The following is a 19544-nucleotide window of genomic DNA, read 5'->3' as shown; positions in this document are numbered from 1 at the left end:
AGGCCAGGTGGGCACCAGCGGGCGCAGAAGAGGACAGTTTCCTCTTTGGTGCTAAGAAGGCAAGGACGTACAAGGGTTTCCAAGGAATCCCCCAAAGGTTTCTATTCCAGTGCAACAAGATCAAGACCACGAGCTCGGTAGGCCGGATGTCATCGCCGAGCCCATCACTGCGCCACGACCAGAAGCTTTGTAGGCGAAGACCACCTTTCGTCAGGATAAGATATACTCTTATCCCCTTTCAAACTGATCATTGTGAAATCCCTTCCCGCCTAAGCTATGTGGAAAGAGGACCAATGCCACTGTAAAGATAGGGTAGACTCCATCGTGGAGGGGGATCGAATCCTTTGGCCATCCAACCCTTCGGCCATTAAGCTCTTCCGAGGCAGCTCACCCTTGTACTAGTTCATGCTCATTCTCCTCGTGAGGCAATCCACCACAAAGCAAGAGTAGGATTTACACCACAAGGTAGCCTGAACCTAGGTAAACTGATGTGTCCACTTCTTCTTCCCGCTCGCTCTAACCCGACGAGGCCAAGCCATGAGGCAGTGAGCTTGGGGCCGTAGTTAGGCTAGATCTTTCATACATGCCCCAGGGTTTGAACCTCGTTTGGGTCCGCGGAGCCCCGATTCCAACAATACTAGCCGTAAAATTCAAGGCAATTATTTTCTTGATTTTCTCCTTCTTATTTATTAGGTGCATGATACCTAATTAGAACGAGATAATCGCACATGCTCCAGCGTTGGTTGTCATTAATTACTAAACTTTTTTTGAAACTCATTAATTACCTGTGCACCTTCGACATGATCCAACCGTCTACCTACGCCCTAACGCAAAACATCCTTGACGAAGCTAGGCTGGGCTTCGGCTGTTGCCAAAGGGCTGGCCAAATTCACTTTTGATCCATCTTGAGTTTTGTATTTTCCTATCCTTGCTAGCATAACCATTTTCTATCCCTGGTCGTGCCTAGCCATTGTAACTCTATTCAATCTATCAATGCAATGATATACAATTTATGTATTCACAAAAATTAAGAGAATTAGTATTCACGGAAGTAACTCCATAAATGATGCATGCATCTTTTATTATTTACATGGACTACGACCAAATTCCAAGACCTATGGCGTCTCACCTAAACGTCAGAATTTATGGCATTTGAACTTTGTCACGTCAGCGCCATGTCTGCAAGTGTGAGCCAGTGTGAAACACCGAGGACCATGGCGTCTTCTGTGCGAACCAGACGCCAAGGATGTTGGGGTGATAAAAAAAGTCAGAAACGAAATTCTTTTCAAAATGGGGCCAATTCGTGATTTAGTAGTTCGTCAAAAAATTCAGAGGAAGAATTTCGTCCGCTTTAATCCCCTTTCGCCTTTCCCCGCTCGCGTCTTCTCGAAAGCGCCAGCCCAGCACAGCAGAGACAGCCAACCCGATCCCAGATTTACTACCGAGTAGTAGTACTACTAGTATACAGGAGTATTTCTCAAAAAAAGAGAGGAAAAACTAGTATACCGGAGTAACTCCAAATCAAATCCATCTCCAGCTGCAGCAAAACAAAAACAAAGGGCAGCAGCTGCCGAGCGAGCAAACAACCACCAGTTCACTCGCGCACGCATCCCAGATCAGAGATCCCATCTCCTCATGGCCACCGCCGCCACCGCCTCCGCCCCGGCCTCCGCCTCCACCTCCGCCGCCTGCGACGCCCCCTCTGCTTCCTCCTCCTGCCCCGCCGCCGTCTGCCTCGTCCCCTTCAGGTACGCTCGCTCTCTCACGCTCAACCTCCTCGCTGAAACCCCGCAAGCAGGGGTAACAATGTGCTGCTGCTGCTGCTGCACAGGTGGTGGGCGGGGGTGCGGGAGGAGGCGGCAGAGGAGGGCGGGGTCCGCTACGCAGCCACGCCGGCGGCCTCACCCTCATATTATGGCCTCAGGCTCCTCCACAGCTTCCTGCACCCGGATCTCGTGCTGCGCCTCGACCGCGGGGAGTGCCGCGCCAGCGCAACCTCAGGAGGGAGCCGCAGCTACGCACTCGTCCCGGCGGACGAGCTCTCGCGGGCGCTCGCCAGGTCAGTCGGCGTCACTCCGCATCCTTGTTTACTCCTCGTTTTTGTCTTGTGTAACAACTTGGATGCAATAATGCTCGAGGGTGAGAATCTAGAATGGTGGTGCAATCGCATGAGCTGGCTTGTTGGTAGATTCAGCTCTAGTAGTAATGCGGTGATAATGGTAACACGTGAGTCTCATGTGCTGACTATTTTGAATTCCGATCAAGTGCTTACGCTTTTAACTTAGGGCATTCAGTTAATTGGACTTCCTCTTATTGGTTAATTCGGTCACATAAACAATACTATGGATTTTCAGGGTTGAAGCCTAATTACTCAACCAAAAAATTGGAATTTTCTTTTTTTTGTTTCCTTTCAGTAAATATTCATTTTTCAATAAATTTACAGTAGATAAACCACCTACTGTTTCCCTACAAAGCTGAAGCACCTAATAAACTGATGTATTTAGGTTCAGTTTTCCAGGTTGTTAAGTGGCTGAAATGTAACCCTTTATTTTTTTCTTAAAGCAAAAGCATACTTTTTTGTACATGTACATATAGTTGTGCAGTATGTATATAGAAATTTTCATAAATATATAGTTTTATCTGTGGTTTACACAAAAAAACAAATACATGGATCAAACAAATATGTTACCTTTTGCCGTTTTAGAGGCATAGATTTGTCTGTCTATGTAGACTACAAATTAACATATTATTCAATAGAAGTTAACAGATACGTAGAATACATACACACAAAAGGGCAGCCCGGTGCATGTACCTCCCGCTTGCGCATGGCCCGGGTTCGACCACTTTGGGTCCTTTGTACACAGCCTTTCCCTACATTTCTGCAAGAGGTTGTTTCTGTTAAGCTTCATGCACTAGGCAATGCAACCAAAAGTCCGAACTAACCTTAGGCCCTGATACCATGTTAAGCTTCATGCACTAGCCAACGCAACCATAAGTCCGAATTGATGGAAAGGGCTAGGCAATCCACGTATACACTTCAACACCCCTCTCAAGTGTGATGCGGGAAGTCAACACGTGAATAGACTCAAAAGGTATGGCTCAAGAGGCCTATACGTGGACACAAAGAGGGGCAACAACAATTTTTTGATAAATTGCGAAAGCTTGGCCTTGAAAGACCATAGGCCTTGATACCATGTTAAGCTTCATGCACTAGCCAACACAACCAAAAGTCCGAACTAATGGAAAGGGCTAGGCAATCCACATATAAACTTCAACAGTTTCCAGGACTCGAACCCGTGACCTCATGGTCACAAGGCAACAGCTTTACCGTGCTCCCCTTCACACACACACACACATGCACGCCCGCGCGCGCACCCACCCACACGCATAAGCGCACGCGCACACACACACACATCCTTGAAAAGTATTGATTACCATTTTCGTATTTTTGAAAATATAGTAGAGCCCGCGAGCCAAATTGCCGCTCTCTTCGCTATTAACATGCCATGCTTGCTACTCCTGAGGTGCTTGTCTTCCTGGTAGCATGAATGTTCAAACTGAGCTAAACAGACTAAGAGCAACTCTAGCAGATCCCCTATCCTAAAATTTCAAATTCTTCTCCCTGACCCATTTGCCTATTTTTTAGGGAATTCATTGTTGTGCAGCTAGCAGATCCCCTATAAATTATTTCCCTAAAAAAATTTGAACACAATTTTATCACACAAATTCATTTCAAACACATGTTTAAACCACTTTGTTCCATAATTAACAACAACACTATATTCTACCATACTAGAGTAGTTAATTTACCTAGTACATACTACTTCATCGCCATTAAACTAGCTAGATTCATCAGGACATATAGATAAATTCTACTTCTAGTCTTCTACTCCTCATCGGAGGAGGTGTTCATCACCCCCACACCGGAGGGACCGGCCTCCTCGTCGTTGGCGGCTGGCCAAATGCATGCGCTGTCCAATGACGCGAAGATCGCGTGGTTGTTGGCGACGATCTTCGGATTCGCCATGAGTGCCTCCACGGTTAAGGCATTGGCACGCTCTGCGTCAAGTTGCGCCTCGACATAGCACCAGCGACGCTCCTCCGCCATCTCAGCAAAGCGGGGGTGCTGCTCATCCACCTCCTTGGCTAGCGCTCATCGTTTGGAAGTGGATGCCGTCGCCCCTGGCCGCCGCACCCACCACCTTGAAGCGGCCACCGGCGAATCCGGCAGCCAGGTCTACCGCCACCCGCTTCTCCTCCTCTGAGATCGTGTCTGGAGAGCTCGGAGGCTCACCGGTGGCGATACGTGCTCGGTGACGCTCGTATTAACTCTTCTATTCATGACCTTGCTCTAAGTCTAGAACTTAAGGTTGCTAACTGTGATATGCTGATGAGTTCGGCGCCCCCTCCATGCGTAAGTTTGTTTTGGGTTGCTATTATAAAATCCTTTTCTCCCAAGCATGGATGCAATAAACCTTGTGTAGACACTAGATAGCCATGTATAAATGACGTGCTCTGCATCCTATTTGACCTACATATTTCATTTTTAGTAAGTAGCATAAGTATGAAGTATCATCTGTGTATTGTCCAATGGAGCCCGTTGCTCTATAGGAAATCTTGTCTGACTACATTTTTTTTTCACAAAAAGGTGGTGCAGAATACACATGGGCTCACCGTAAAACCTTCTGGTCTGCAGTTTTCATTCAATCACTGGGAGCAATTCATTTTAAAACCTCTTTATTAATGATAGCCCTCTTTGTCAATTAGGGGCCTTGTTGGCCTCAATATGATCAATAATTTTGATGAGGATCCTTGATGTTTTATGTTTTTTTAGGAACATAGCTATTACTCATCCATGTTTCTGTATCCAGGTTCATGTTTGGGATTTTTCATTATAGATAGATAGGGCAATATGAAGGGAGCCTTGGCCCAGTGGTAAAGCTTCTGCCTTGTGACCATGAGGTCATGGGTTCAAGTCCTGGAAACAGCCTCTTACAGAAATGAAGGGAAAGGCTGTGTACAATAGACCCAAAGTGGTTGGACCCTTCCCCGGACCCTGCGCAAGCAGGAGCTACATGCACTGGGCTGCCCTTTTTTTTTATAGATAGGACAATATCTCCTTAACAGCATAACTGGATTGCGAGTCCATCTTTTTGGGACCATTCTGCATCAGGAGAGCATTTTGTACATTGGACTTAACCAATTGATATGGAAGTGTCTAATATTTCACTTTTCACCTGCTCACCCAAAGTTAGGTTAGCTAGCCCCTGCTCATAGATTGATTTTGGCACGTGCCATTTCTATTTGCTCTCAAACCTGGACTCGCCTTCCATTGATGACTCTGTAGTTTATACATGATTAGTGGCTCCGTGCGTAGAATTTCCTCATATATACATGTCTGTAGCTAATGCCTACACACTTCCCATAACTGAGGTGCAATGCTTGCATTTGTGTTCCGTACTGTTGTATTGCTTGTGTCATACTTCTTATTCATGAAGTTATTTATAGTTGGATGCCAAAGCTAACTCTCATATTGACCATGCTATTAATTGGCGAAGTATCCAGTGAAAATGGCTTTTCAGTGAAAACCTGAAAATTCCTTCGTTGGCCGTCAGATCTATAATGGACGCCATGGATCAAAGGAGGGATCTCTCGGCATCCACTTAAACGCCATTAACAGATAACCCCTAGGGATTGCCTTACCCAACTCCGACCTAACTCACCCACGTCCATGGGCCGTCGGGAACGCCACGACGGCTCCGAGACTCCCCGCAGCGGCCACAACCGTCAGAGACGAGGTCGTGCGCCGCGTCAGAGCTCCCTTTCCTCGGCGGGTAGGGCTCCCGAGGACGCCGCCGGGCGGTGGGGGGAAGACGAGGATATCCGCGGTGTCCGAACAGGCAGCTTCGCCGACGACGCAGACCGTGTGACAGGGGAGTGAATTGCGAAGGTGACACGCACGCCGGTCGCACCAACCGTGGGGATGAAGTACAGCGGCGCTGTGCTACCAGGGCCACCAAGCTGCTGCGTCGGGTGACGGTAGGTGTGACCTGCAGTAGCCGCGTCCATTACAGTGGCGTCTGGATGCGTCGACCTCGAGCGGCAACACGGCGGACACGGGCTGCCCCCATGCTACGTAGTTCTCTGAAGAATTGTACCTCACTTTCCAATTTCTCTACGAAACATTCAGCACGGCCTCTGTTCTCTGAAGAATTGTAGTACATGAAATGTTGAAGCTTGTGCACTGATATTTGCTAATCTGTTAGTGCTGGACCTGTGCAACTCCCCTGTAGTTTTTGAAGATGTTCGTTCGGTGGTGATGAACAAATTGAAAAACCTGAAGCATCTTGTTGTACACACTGATTGTTTGGTGGTGATGATCATCAAATATGCACTGTACAGTACATGTACCATTGCATGAGCATCTCATAGTCTAATTTGCTAGGACACCTAGCGCTGATGGGGATATGTTTTGTCTGCAGAAATCGCTGTACGCTTGAGCAGCAATCTATTTTTCTATGTAATGCGCCATTAACCTTAGAGTACGAGCTGGTGAACGCTGCCTAGTGATTGATCTATGTCTTCTCTTGCATATATAGCTCTTGTCCGTTGGATGTGGTGGTCGTAAACTCTGGACAGCTTACCTCTAAATGGCTAGGAAGAGCCCGTGGCATGTCAGGGGACATAGGTTAGCACGAATAAGGATTGGCGTCTAGTAATCTGAAGGTTGAGACGCAACCGGAGGAAGGCGAGCGGCAGCCGACAGAGGCCCTGTCACGGCCGACGGAGCGAAGGGCATGGCTTGAGTCGCCACCGACGAAGGGTCCGTTGCTACCGGTAGAGGGAACGACATGGCTCGAGTCGCCACCGGAGGAGGGCCCGACGCTGCTGACGGAGGGCTGGTTGCTACCGGCGGAGGGCAAGGACTAATGGCCGCCGGAACAAAATTCTCCATTGCGGCGTAGATTGAACGTGAACCGATCCCAGGGATACTCAAGAAAGATTTTTACTACTTGATGATGGATAAGTTAGGGGGTTATCTGCTAATTGTGTTTAAGTGGATGCTGAGGGATCCCACCTTTGATCCGTAGCGTCCATTATAGATCTGATGGCCCATGTAAGAATTTTCAGGTTTTCACTGGAAATCCGTTTTCACTTGATACTTCGGCCTATTAGTTTGACATAATCGTGTCATTTTGTTTGTCTGGCGTATCTACCTAGGGTTCAACTTGTTACTTGACTAACTTCATCTTGTCATGCCCTTAGCCCCGAATTTCATCTCGGAGTGTGGCTTGATTACCTAAAATCATGGGGACTATTTTGCAAAAGAGTCACGACGGTGAACCCGGAGACTCAATCCGTGCTTTATTATTAGGGAGAGATAATCGTGTCATTTTGTTTGTCTGGGTCGTATCTACCTAGGGTTCAACTTGTTACTTGACTAACTTCATCTTGTCATGCCCTTAGCCCCGAATTTCATCTCTCTTTTCACTTTTCTTCTTCAGGCAGAACTCCAGTTTGGCATTGCATAATAAACATTCGTTTGCTGAAGACAGTGCTGGTGCTTATCCTTTGGTGCTTAGAATTTCTGTGCGTGAAACAAGCATTTTGACTGTTAAAATCAGCAAAAAGGTAATACTATTTGAAAAGCAATATACGACTGACCGAATTTCCTAATTTGACGATGATTCATTCTGTTTCAGGATAATCCAGTTGATAACTATAAGCGGGCAAACAAGATGTTTAACATTGATTCTCAACCAGTATGTTGCTGCTTGTTGCATTTCCAAGTTTTGGAAATACACTTCCGTTAGTGCGGTTTACTTAATGTTTCTGTATCCAGGTTCATGTTTGGGATTTTTCAGGGCAGACAAATCTAATATTGATGAATGAATGGAATAGATCACATCAAGACTATTGCCATTCAGAGCAAGAGGTAGTATTGGTTGGCCATGCATCCCCCCCCAACCACACACACACAATTCTGTTGATACAATTGTTTTTACATGACAACATTTTAACATTGAATTATTATTCAATAACCTCTGTTTCATAAGCCTGTCATAAGGTGTCCACTAGATCTACCTTATCACTTTCTTATCTTTTTACATGTGCAGAATCTTCTAGAAGTTCAAGTCTATGCAATGTCTGATTCCTTAACATTCAAGATTGGTGGGAGTAGCATGAATGTTGATATGTCCTGTGGGAACGTTGGAAGAGTTAGCTCTATGGGGTTAATCGGACTAGAAAATCTCGGAAATACTTGCTTCATGAATAGTTCAATCCAATGTTTGGCTCATACAACAAAACTTGTTGATTATTTCCTCGGAGATTATGACAGCGATATAAATCGGACAAATCCACTTGGACTGAATGTATGCAGAGTTTGTCTTGAGCTTTTATTTATTTTATCCAATCAGCTAAATATTTACTGACGCTTCCATTTCCTAGGGGGAACTTGCCTTGGCGTTTGGAGAATTGTTGAGAAGTTTATGGACGAATGATCGAAACACAGTTGCACCACATAACTTTAAAGCAAAGATTGCCTGCTTTGCTCCTCAGTTCAGTGGCTTTAATCAGCATGATTCACAGGAGCTTCTGGCTTTCTTATTGGATGGCCTGCATGAAGATCTTAATCAGGTAAAATGCAAACCATATGAAGAAGCTAAGGATGCAAGTGGCCGTCCGGACGAAGAAGTAGCTGATGAATATTGGAGGAACCATTTAGCCCGAAATGATTCTGTAATAGTTGATACCTGCCATGTAAGTTTAAACTCCTATTCTTTGAAGTTTCACTTTCTCAAACAATTCTAAAAAGAAAGTCTTTGCTCCAACCCTTCAAGATATCTATACCGTTTCATAAACAACAAAACAACGTATAGTAGATAGTGTTGAAAGCAAGGTTGAAAAAGATTGCATAATTCAGCCGCTTAGGCACACCAGGGAGTGGTTTTAGTTTTAGTGGGCCTTCTTGTGCCAGATATACCACATGAAGTAGAGGCAGAACACATGCTGCACTTCTTTCCATACCCTGAGTCCGCGAGCTGCACTTGCCGTTACCACCACCACGAAGCACTAGAGTTCCGTCACCCTTTTACCTCAGCACCTCACCCTCCACCATTCACCCTTCCCCCTCACTCAACCTGCTGCAGAGGAGCACTAAGAAGGTTTTGGCGGTCAAATATTTTTTACATGGCTGCCGGGCCAGATCCTAGGTTGGTGCTTAGGTGGCCAGTGAACACTCGCCTGGCACCTAGTGCCTATTTGAATGTTGGGTTGAAGTGCCCATATTCGTTTTCAAAAGAAATACCAACAAGGTTTGACTTGAAGACACTCTAGTCGATTCTTATGAATTTAACAGAAGGACATAACATGAGTTGCTCTATTATCTTTCTATTTTCCTTTTGAGAAAGTTAAATAACCATTTCTTGTGTATAATTTGTTAGGACATTGCAAGCTCAACTATTTTGCACAGAAGAACTCAATTTCTGTTGTTAATTTTCTTCTGATTTTCTGTTTGCAGGGACAATATAAGTCTACATTAACTTGCCCTACCTGTAATAAAACATCTGTCACTTTTGACCCATTTATGTACTTATCTTTGCCTGTACCTTCCATGGCAAAGAGGACAATGACTGTGACAGTTTTCAGCACTGATGGTAGCAGAGAGCCATTCTCATATGATGTCAGTGTGCCAAAATTTGGCACTCTTAGTGACCTTGTTCAGGCACTGAGTGCTGCTTGCTCACTTGGAGGCGATGAGTCCCTGCTGATAACCGAGGTATCTTTTCTTTCTCCTTCGTTACCTGTACAATGCTATAAACCTTCTGGTCTAGTTGAGCAATACAAGTGTTATAGGTCTTCCACTTACTGGAAGTGACTATACAGGTATATAATAACTGCATTATCCGATACTTGGAGGAGCCTTCTGATTCAGTGTCATTGCTGAGGGATGGAGATAAATTGGCAGCGTACCGGCTACCAAAACAATATGAAAAATCTCCACTTGTGGTTTTTACACACAAACACTTTGCTGAGTAAGCACTGTCAGTTACATTTCTTCTTTGTTTAGACTTTTTTTTGGCGAGAATCTTTGTTTAATTTATGTGTGATAATTTAGCTAATAATGTGGTTTTCGTGGTCTTTATTGTTCTTACACTTTTTCTTGGCACCATTGAATTCAGGCATACTGGTGTTGATAATTTTGTAGCTCCACAAATGAAGGAATTCGAGGCTCCACTTTTGGCATCACTTCCTGAGGCAGTCAATGGATTGACTCTTCAGGAAATCTATCTGAAATTGTTGAACCCGTTCCGATTTTCCAAGATCATTAGTTCTGATTGTGGAAGGGGCAACAGTGACTGTGCTGTCTACTCGATGGATGCAGCTGGTGACTGTGCTGTTAATTTAATGGATATAACACCTTCCAGTTCAGACGGTAATGTTCATAGTGCTCAACTGGAGGATGGCCCTGAAAGAAACCAGTGCAATGATAATTCTTGTGAAGTGATGGAAGGACCTAGTGAGACATATTGTGGGGAAGCAGATGTTTCTGACAAGGAGGCACAGACGGAGCAGTTTGGATTTTATTTAACAAATGAACGGGATGATGTTGAGCGCACAAAAATAGAAATGAATGATCTTGATTTACTTGAGGCAAAACCAAACCGGCTACATGTAAGTGTCAATTGGCAACATAGTGCGTCAAAACAATATGATGTCTCAATGCTTAACAATCTACCCGAGATACACAAGCTTGAGGTTATTCCAAAAGGAACCGAAGATTCTGTTGCACTACATGGTTGTCTAGAAGCCTTTCTAAAAGAGGAGCCATTGGGGCCAGAGGACATGTGGTGAGTGTCCCTGAGGAACAAGTGTATTGCTTTTTGCTACTGTTTACATAATGCTGCATTTTGGCATTCCTCTTCTCATTTGTTTTTAAATAGGAGTATTATTTATAAACTTATTTCTCAAGTGTTAAACTGATGATAGCTTTGCAAATAAAACCACCAATGCAAATCTCACGTCGACAATTCTGAATTTTAGGTGTCGTGTTGGGTTCATAACCGAGACTTGCTCTGTTGTGTGTTTTGCTTTTCAGGTACTGCCCTTGCTGCAAAAAGCATCAGCAAGCGATGAAGAAATTAGATCTCTGGAGGCTACCTGAAGTTCTGGTCATCCATCTGAAAAGATTTTCATATACCCAGTTCACAAGAAATAAGCTCGAGACATTTGTAGATTTCCCCATTAGTGATTTGGACCTGTCATCATATATTGCCACCGAGAATGAACAACTATACAACCATTATCGCTTGTATGCCATTAGCAACCACTATGGAAATATGGGAGGTGGACATTACACAGCAAGCATCTACGTGAGTTCCTGTGCTAGCATATGATATTTTCAACTCCTAAACAATAAAACTTGTTAATGAAGTGTCTTACTGATATTGTTTGATCTTTGTGTAGCAAGAAGGCAAGGGATGGCACAAATTTGATGATGAATGTGTAACACCTATAAGCGAGGACAATATAAAAACAGCTGCCGCATATGTTCTGTTCTACAGACGAGAGTGACAGACATGGCTTCTGTACAAAAGCATTGTTCATTGGAGCTCTGGCGTGTCTGGATTTTGCCTATACATTTGGACAACATTTTGGCACTTGAATCTCTCAAGCCACTAACCCATACAACAGCGTGTACAGATTCAATTGCCAACAGGAGAACAAAAGGACCTGGCTAATGCGTTATTCTTTTTTTCCAACCAACACACAGTATTCTTTTCCGTACATGGATAGGGCCCATAGTGTAAAAATGCTTCATTTGAGCAGTAATGTTCTTTTGCCAAGAGTGCGAAGTGATGTAACAGCTCTGTAAATTAACTCCTGTGACATGTTGTAGAGCTGCCACGAGATTGACGCTACAGCCACTCGCTCCCTGTGTTGGTCCATCCATGACCATGAGCCACCGGCATGATGAAAAATGCAAAACATATTTTCATGATACCCTGGACTCTGACCTGTCCCCAAAACTCAACTGTTTGACAGGTAACACGAGATGAATGCTGAGATGAGTGCTGCCGTTGGCCTTTGTGTTTTGACAAATATTCCAACCCCGATTAAGACGTCTTATCTGCAATGACACGTCATGGGGTCAGACAAGGTAGGATGCACGCCAGGCCTGTATGTGTAAGGTGTCTTCAGAAACTTGTGAATGACATGTCATGGGGTACAGTGAAATCTTGGTGTGCAAGTTCATACCCGCCCTTTATGTTTCTGTCACGTTTTTGCTGCTGATGGCGATAATATCCACTCACTAGAATAATCAAGTTGGGTTGTCACTTTGCAGTCTTATTTTTGTGGACTGGACCATCCATGCTCTAACCTAAAGTTGGATCAGAATAGAAGGCGTAATGTCCTCCACAATTTTTTTTTTGCGGGATTCACAAAAATAAAATAAAAAAAATAATAGAAGGGGTAATTGCAGAAAACCATCACATTTATATGGTTTCAGATTACCACTGTAACAATGTTTTTTTTAGAATTTTCTCAATTGTGATAGTAAACTGAAACCCTAGCTTCAAATATGATGATTTTTTTTAATTTACTCCAATAGAAAGATTTCCTAAGGGTTTAGGAGAAATATCTGAATCTTTGAAACAAAGGACCACCTGCATGAGTGAATTGACATAAAGAACCACTTCTGAATTCAAATGCGGTCCTTTTTGCCATTTCACATGCGCAGGTGGTCCTTCATGCCAAAAGTTTGAAATATCTCGGTTCTATTCAAACTCCGGTTGGGCTTCGAGCAGGCTGTGAGCTTGAGTAGTTCATGGAGTAGAATTTTTGCGGTGATTACGAGATTTAACTCAAAGTTTCTCACAAACTCTCCTGCGTGTTTGGGTTGATCATCAACCGTTGATGAGACTTAAGGTACAGGGTGCGTAAAGAAAGGCAAGAGAGCCGCTTAGACCACAAGAATGAATGGCTCTGATGGATGATGGGTCTGATTGATTGATTGGATTGGGGATACCTCCTCATTCAGGTGAAGCAACGGGCCTGGCGTGTCCTCTCCTCCTGATGGGCGACCAAGCATGCATTTGCTACGCGTAAAGTGTTCTTGTCCAGGGCCCGGGCCCTCCCACCGCGTACGACGTACGTGCTCGCCAGGTAAACGTACAGACAGTATTCAAGTCCACCACGGTTAACTTTGTACTGGGGGTCGCTTAAAGAAAGAAAAGAAAGAAAGGCGATCTCGCCTCCTGTCGCCAGGGCGCCTTCCTCCGCCGCCGTTCTCTGGCGGTTCCCCTCCGCTGACGACCTCGGTCGTCGGTGGTGAGGGGGGTTGTCGGATCCACGCGTGTGAATTGTTTTAGGCATTGGTTTCTTAGAATTTTGGGTTGTTCATCGTTATGGCTTCGGCGGTGCCGATGGAGGCGTCGACTAATAAATCTTTAAATTCTTCCTCAATGAAGCGATCCGCTTGTGGGGTGAATTAAATTTTTTGGAAACCAGACTGTTTAAGCAAAGATGGTGCAGTGGTGGCATCCTCATGGTGGACCTGTGTCTTCAGGCTTCGCTGTTGCGACGACGTTTGCTCCAGCGCCTGCGTGGAGCTTGGGAGGTAGTTCAGAAGCGGATGCAGATTGTGGTCTGTATCGACGACATCTGGCAGATGGTGGATCTGAGTTCGTGGTTCGTGGCAGGCAGATATGGTTTCCTCCTCCAACGTCTTAGTTGGGCGGGGTGCCATCTGGAGTTCGATGGCGTGTCTGGGGTGTTGTGCCGGTCTGATTCGTTCAACGGCAATGGCTTCGCCTTTATTGATGAGCCACCTTGGAGGTCCGCGAAGCTGTATATCAGCGATGGAGCCGCTTCGAGCTCGGGTGTGGAGGTGATCTGTCATTTTCTCCTTTGGTGTCTGCCATGGTGGTGCCAGAGGCAGGTGATGGGCGTTAGTGTCAAGCTCAGATGATTCTTCAGTCTTATTTGTAATTTTACTTCTAGGCTGGTGTTCCTGTGTGCAAAGGCTAGCATTCTACTGTCTTTTCAGTTTTGTCAGGTCGGGATGTACGTGACTTGTACTATGATCCTTATGATATAAATGAGACACGTATTATCATGAAAAAAAGTCCACCAGGGTTTAAGTCCTGATGCTTACATTTATTTCTGGATTTATTTCAGGATTTCCGGCGATGCGATTTCAGTGGGAGGAGACGTTCATGTCGGTGATGAGGTGCCTACGGTGACTTCGTAAATTTTAAGATGATATGAGTGCGACTTAATCTTTCGGAGGTACTCATAGGGGTAGAATATGAGTATGTGCGTTCATAAAGATGAATGTATACGCGTGTATATAAACGCTTGCGTCTATACTGTGTTAAGAAAAATAATCATACAAACAGTTCTTAAAAAAATAAAAGTAAATGTGCATTTCGCCAGAAGTACTACAATAGTTCTTATGAAATCATGTCTACGATGACGATGGTACGGTGGTGTACCTATATGTACAATCGATACGGTAACTGTGCCGTTCATCAATCTCAACATCTACAATCGGACCTCTCAAACATTCAATTGAACAATCCGGTCACTGTAAGAAAAAAGTCATCCAACCGGACCCCCAACTTTGTCCTCATATGCTCGGGCTACAACAGTTCGCCAGCCACACTACAATAGTTTTTATGACATCTGTCCACGACGATAATTTTACCTCCATGCAAAAAAGAAAGAAAAAAGATGACGATTGTACCTGTGTGTAGGTACATTCGATGCGGTAATTGTGCCATTCACCAAGCAAACGCGAGGTTATACACCCGTTTTCCTCTCGTGCCTAGTGACTGGAAACCCTAGTTGCCACTAGCAGAGGCTAGCCTTCTGGCGCCGTCCTCCGACGGCTCCCCTCCTTTAACATATATCGCGTGTGCGGTTCATGTAGTTTAGGTTTTAAGGCCCTAATAACTTAGGTTTTAGGTTGTTCGACTTCTTGGCTTCGACGGCGACGATAGCGGTGCTGAATAAAGAAGCTATAGATCCTTTCCTGACTAGGTTACCGGCTCTATGATCCGTGATGGATTCGGGAACTAGTATGTAAGTGGGGATGTCGTGGTGGCGACGACATTGTTGCGGTGGACTTGTGTCCTCGGGCTCCACTGTTGCAGCGACGTTTGCTCCAGTGCCGGTGTGAACCTTGGGAGGTAGTCTAGGAACGGATGCAGATTGTGGTCTGCACCGAAAACGAATGGAAGACGGGTTGCGTGCTGGGTTCGTGGGTTGTGGCCGATAGGTATGGTTTCCTCCTCCGGCGTCTTAGTCATCCTGGGGTGCTAGATCTGGAGTTCGATGGCATGTCTGGGGTGTTACCCCCGTATGATTCGTTCAACGGCAATGGCTTCGTCTTTGGTGAGCTACCTTGGATGTCTGCAAAGCTGCATATCAGTGATGGAGCCGCGTCGAGCACGGGTGAGGAAGTGATTCGTCATTTTTTCCTTTGGTGGCTGCTATTGTGGCGCCGAAGGCATGTGATGGGTGTTGGTGTCAAGCTCAGAGGATTATTCGAGTGCGTGTCTGGCTGCCAGGACCCACACAAAACAATTTTCTATTCCCACTCGAACTACTTCACGCCGCATTCACTACAAAACAGACACATCCGTGACATTATGGCCCAAACAAAAACATTTTGTCATGATGATATTTGTGACAAAAATACGTATCATCATAGACTTGGTGGGCTCCTACTTCTGTGACAAAAAATTATGATAGAAAATGGGTTTTTTTGTACTACGCAGGTCGGAGTCGCACCTCCATGACATTCTTTGGACCATCTATGATGTAAAAAATCATGGTAGAAGTGAGGACGAGAATTTTTCAAGGATTTCCCGGTATATGGTGGGCAACCGAGGGGTCGTCGATCCCGAGCGATGCAGTGTGGTTTGCTTGTTTCTCTCGTATGCGCGCGTGTGCGAGCCCTTCGCTAACTTAACCCAAGCGATCCCTTCGCTTACCGAAACCGATTGATCGATCCCTCGACTCACTAAACCCGATCGATCGGTCCCTCGTTTATAACCCCATTGATCGACCCCTTGCCTTACTGAACCCGAGCGATCGATCCCTCACACTAAGTACTGAACCCGAGAGATCCGTCACACCACTACTGAATCTGAGCGATCCCTTCGCTGCTTACTGAACCCGAGAGATCCCTTTGTTTCTTACTAAACTGATGAAGCCGAGTGATCGATGCAAGACTCGTGCTGGCCCGATCGATCGATGTGTTGCATTGAGCGCCCACGCGAGACGTGAGTTGACCTAGCAGCTAGTTGGTTGCCTCTCGATGAACAATCCATGTTGCCGTCGCACGCGTGGTACGTAGATCGAGCCAAGACCAACAACCAGTTGCATCGATCGAACCCCTTGCGCGAGACATGTTGACCTAACCGGTTGGTCGGGTGTGGATGAACAGTCCCCATTGCTGCCGCGCGTGCGGATGCCTCACCCCAGCCGGTGGATATTGGATGAACAGGACCCCGACCGTGTAGTAGGCGGTTGGCGCTAGATGAACATGACCCCGAGGAGGTCGTGCCGCGGTCAGTTATTCAGAGGGAGCAAACCACTCTGAAAGCACAAGTGCTTCCTGGGTGATTTTGGTAATTAATGACAACATATCTCTTGTTGGACTAACACTTTTACCTAGTATGTTTCAGATGAGTTCAACAATGAAGTGGCATGGACTAGAGGATGTGGAACCCCTTCAAAATGCTAAGGACAAAGGATTGGCCCAAGCTCCAAGCTCAAGACTCTACATTTTATATCTTAGTCCAAGATCACATTGAGTCTATAGGAAAGCCAATACTATTAAGAAGGGATGAGGTGTTTTTTAATGGCCTGCTTGATCAAAGTGCTTAGTGATATGCTCCAAAGCCCTCAACCACTTTCTCACTTCCAAATATGTCCTAAACCAAAAGTCAAACTCGGCCCCACCGATTCTTTCTATCCGGAGCCACCGAGTTCAGTTGACATAGCCACTGCCAAAAACCCTAATCAGTTCGGTCTCACCGATGGGACCTCGGTCTCACCGAGATGGGCTTGCAAACTCTCTGTTACCTGTTGCAATATTTTCGGTCCCACCGAGATATGCAATCGGCCTCACCGAGTTTGCTTGGCCAACTCTCTGTTTCGCTTATTACCCAAATCGGTCCCACCGAGTTTGAGTAATCGGTCAAATCGAGTTGTGGATTTACCCTAACCCTAGCACATCGGTCCCACCGAGTTGATCCAGTCAGTCCCACCAAAAACCCTAATGGTCACTAGGTTTGCTAAATCGGTCTGACCGAGTCTTTCACTTCGGTCTCACCGAGATTGGCAAATTGTGTGTAACGGTTAGTTTTTTGTGGAGGCTATATATACCCCTCCACCCACTCTTCATTCATGGAGAGAGCCATCAGAACATACCTACACTTCCAACCTATATTTTCTGAGAGAGAACCACCTACACTTGTGTTGAGACCAAGATATTCCATTCCTACCATATGAATCTTGATCTCTAGCCTTCCCCAAGTTGCTTTCCACTCAAATCATCTTTCCACCAAATCCATATCCTGTGAGAGAGAGTTGAGTGTTGGGGAGACTATCATTTGAAGCACAAGAGCAAGGAGTTCATCATCAACACACCATTTGTTACTTCTTGGAGAGTGTTGTCTCCTAGATTGGCTAGGTGTCACTCGGGAGCCTCCAACAAAGATTGTGGAGTTGAACCAAGGAGTTTGTAAGGGCAAGGAGATTGCCTACTTCATGAAGATCTACCGCTAGTGAGGCAAGTCCTTTGTGGGCGATGGCCATGATGGGATAGACAAGGTTGCTTCTTTGTGGACCCTTTATGGGTGGAGCCCTCCATGGACTCGCGCAACCGTTACCCTCCGTGGGTTGAAGTCTCCATCAATGTGGACGTACGATATCACCACCTATCGGAACCACGACAAAAACATCCGTGTCTCAAATTGTGTTTGAATTCTCCAAACCCTTCCCTTTACATACTTGCAAGTTGCATGCTTTACTTTCCGCTGCTCATATACTCTTTGCATGCTTGCTTGATATGTATTGTGTTTGTTAAACTAGTGCCTAAGCTCCACTTCAACTTAAAGAAATAAAAAACTGCAACTTTTGGCACTTAGTGTCTAATCACCCCCCCTTCTAGACACCTCTTCTCGATCCTTTCAATTGGTATGAGAGCTTTGGTCTCCATCGCCTTGGTTTAAACACCATTGGAGGAAGATGGATGAGTCTTCTTTGGGGAGTCTTAGACGTAGAGTGCCTATTCTTGATGGAGAATATTTTCATGAGTGGAAAAATGAAATGCTTGAGATTTTCAATGAATATCACTTGAACAAGTATATTGCTAGCCCTTGTGCACCTCATGTTGATCCCATGCATCCTACCCTTGATGAATCAATTAACATGATTCACAATCTTAGAACTATTAATCTTATCACTAGAGGCTTGCCTAGAAACTTGATTGGATGTTTGCCTACTCTTAAGTGTACCTACACCATATGGAAATTTCTTGAGGAACTGTTTCCAAATTATTCCTTGAAAGATCTAGATGAAATTCTCCATAAGTCTATTGCCTTGATTAAGATGAGTTCCAATGATCCCAAATTTGGTGACTGCTTATTTGAGCTTACTAATCTTACGAGTGCCAAAGTTGATGTTGGAATCATTAGCAATATCATTTCTAGAGCTATTAGAATTCATAAGGATAACTATAGAAATGATCATTTATCTAATGAATTGCCCTCTCTAGGAATTGATCAATCACAAGATGATGTTGAACATGAATACTCAGATGAGGATGATGATGATAGTGACTATGATCTCGATGATGCGATGTGACACTTTGGTCTTATGGCAAATCTTCGCGGCTACATGGCTGGAGGAAAGGAATGGGTCCTTGATAGTGGATGTACTGATCATATGACCGGAGATAAAGACATGTTCCGTGAGCTTGCTGAAAATGACGACCCTCGAAAGTATGTCACTTTTGGTGATAATTCAAAGGGTAAGGTGGTTGGCCTTGGTAAGGTGGCCATCTCACATGATAGCTCCATACAAAATGTCATGCTCGTTGAATCTCTTGGCTACAACTTACTTTCAGTATCTAGACTTGCTGATTTCGGTTTCAATGTCCTATTTACTGAAGTAGACTGCCAAGTGTTTCGTAGAGATAATCATAAAATGGTCTTTACCGGTATACGTAGAGGAGACCTTTACATTGTTGATTTCACTAAAAAGGCTCAACCTAAAACTTGCTTAATTGCTAAATCTTCTAAAGGCTGGTTGTGGCATAGAAGGCTAGGCCATGTGGGCATGCGAAACCTTGACAAACTCATTAAAGTAAATCATATCCTTGGCGTTAACGATGTCATATTTGACAAGAATAGACTTTGTAGTGCTTGTCAAGGAGGGAAACAAGTTGGAGGAAGTCATCGCGCTAAGAACATCATGACCACAAGAAGACCACTCGAGCTACTTCACATGGATCTCTTTGGTCC

The 19544-nt window shown here is 45.0% G+C and overlaps 1 protein-coding gene across 1 annotated transcript; it reads left to right on the top strand.

The window, feature by feature from the left end:
* The first annotated feature begins 1549 nt into the window (after positions 1-1549).
* Positions 1550-12006, top strand: LOC119354526 (ubiquitin carboxyl-terminal hydrolase 8-like). Its single transcript, XM_037621244.1, has 12 exons — positions 1550-1748; positions 1832-2059; positions 7506-7632; positions 7704-7763; positions 7844-7936; positions 8118-8375; positions 8452-8763; positions 9524-9781; positions 9889-10037; positions 10185-10853; positions 11102-11375; positions 11470-12006. The coding sequence occupies exons 1-12, from the start codon at positions 1636-1638 to the stop codon at positions 11575-11577; spliced, it is 2649 nt and encodes an 882-aa protein (XP_037477141.1). The 5' UTR covers positions 1550-1635; the 3' UTR covers positions 11578-12006.
* The last annotated feature ends 7538 nt before the right edge of the window (positions 12007-19544 follow it).

The sequence above is a fragment of the Triticum dicoccoides genome, chromosome 2A, assembly GCF_002162155.2.
Source record: "Triticum dicoccoides isolate Atlit2015 ecotype Zavitan chromosome 2A, WEW_v2.0, whole genome shotgun sequence".
NCBI classification, from domain to species: Eukaryota; Viridiplantae; Streptophyta; class Magnoliopsida; order Poales; family Poaceae; genus Triticum; species Triticum dicoccoides.
The sequence above is the reverse complement of the archived record's forward strand: the minus strand, read 5'-3'. Positions and strand labels throughout refer to the sequence as shown.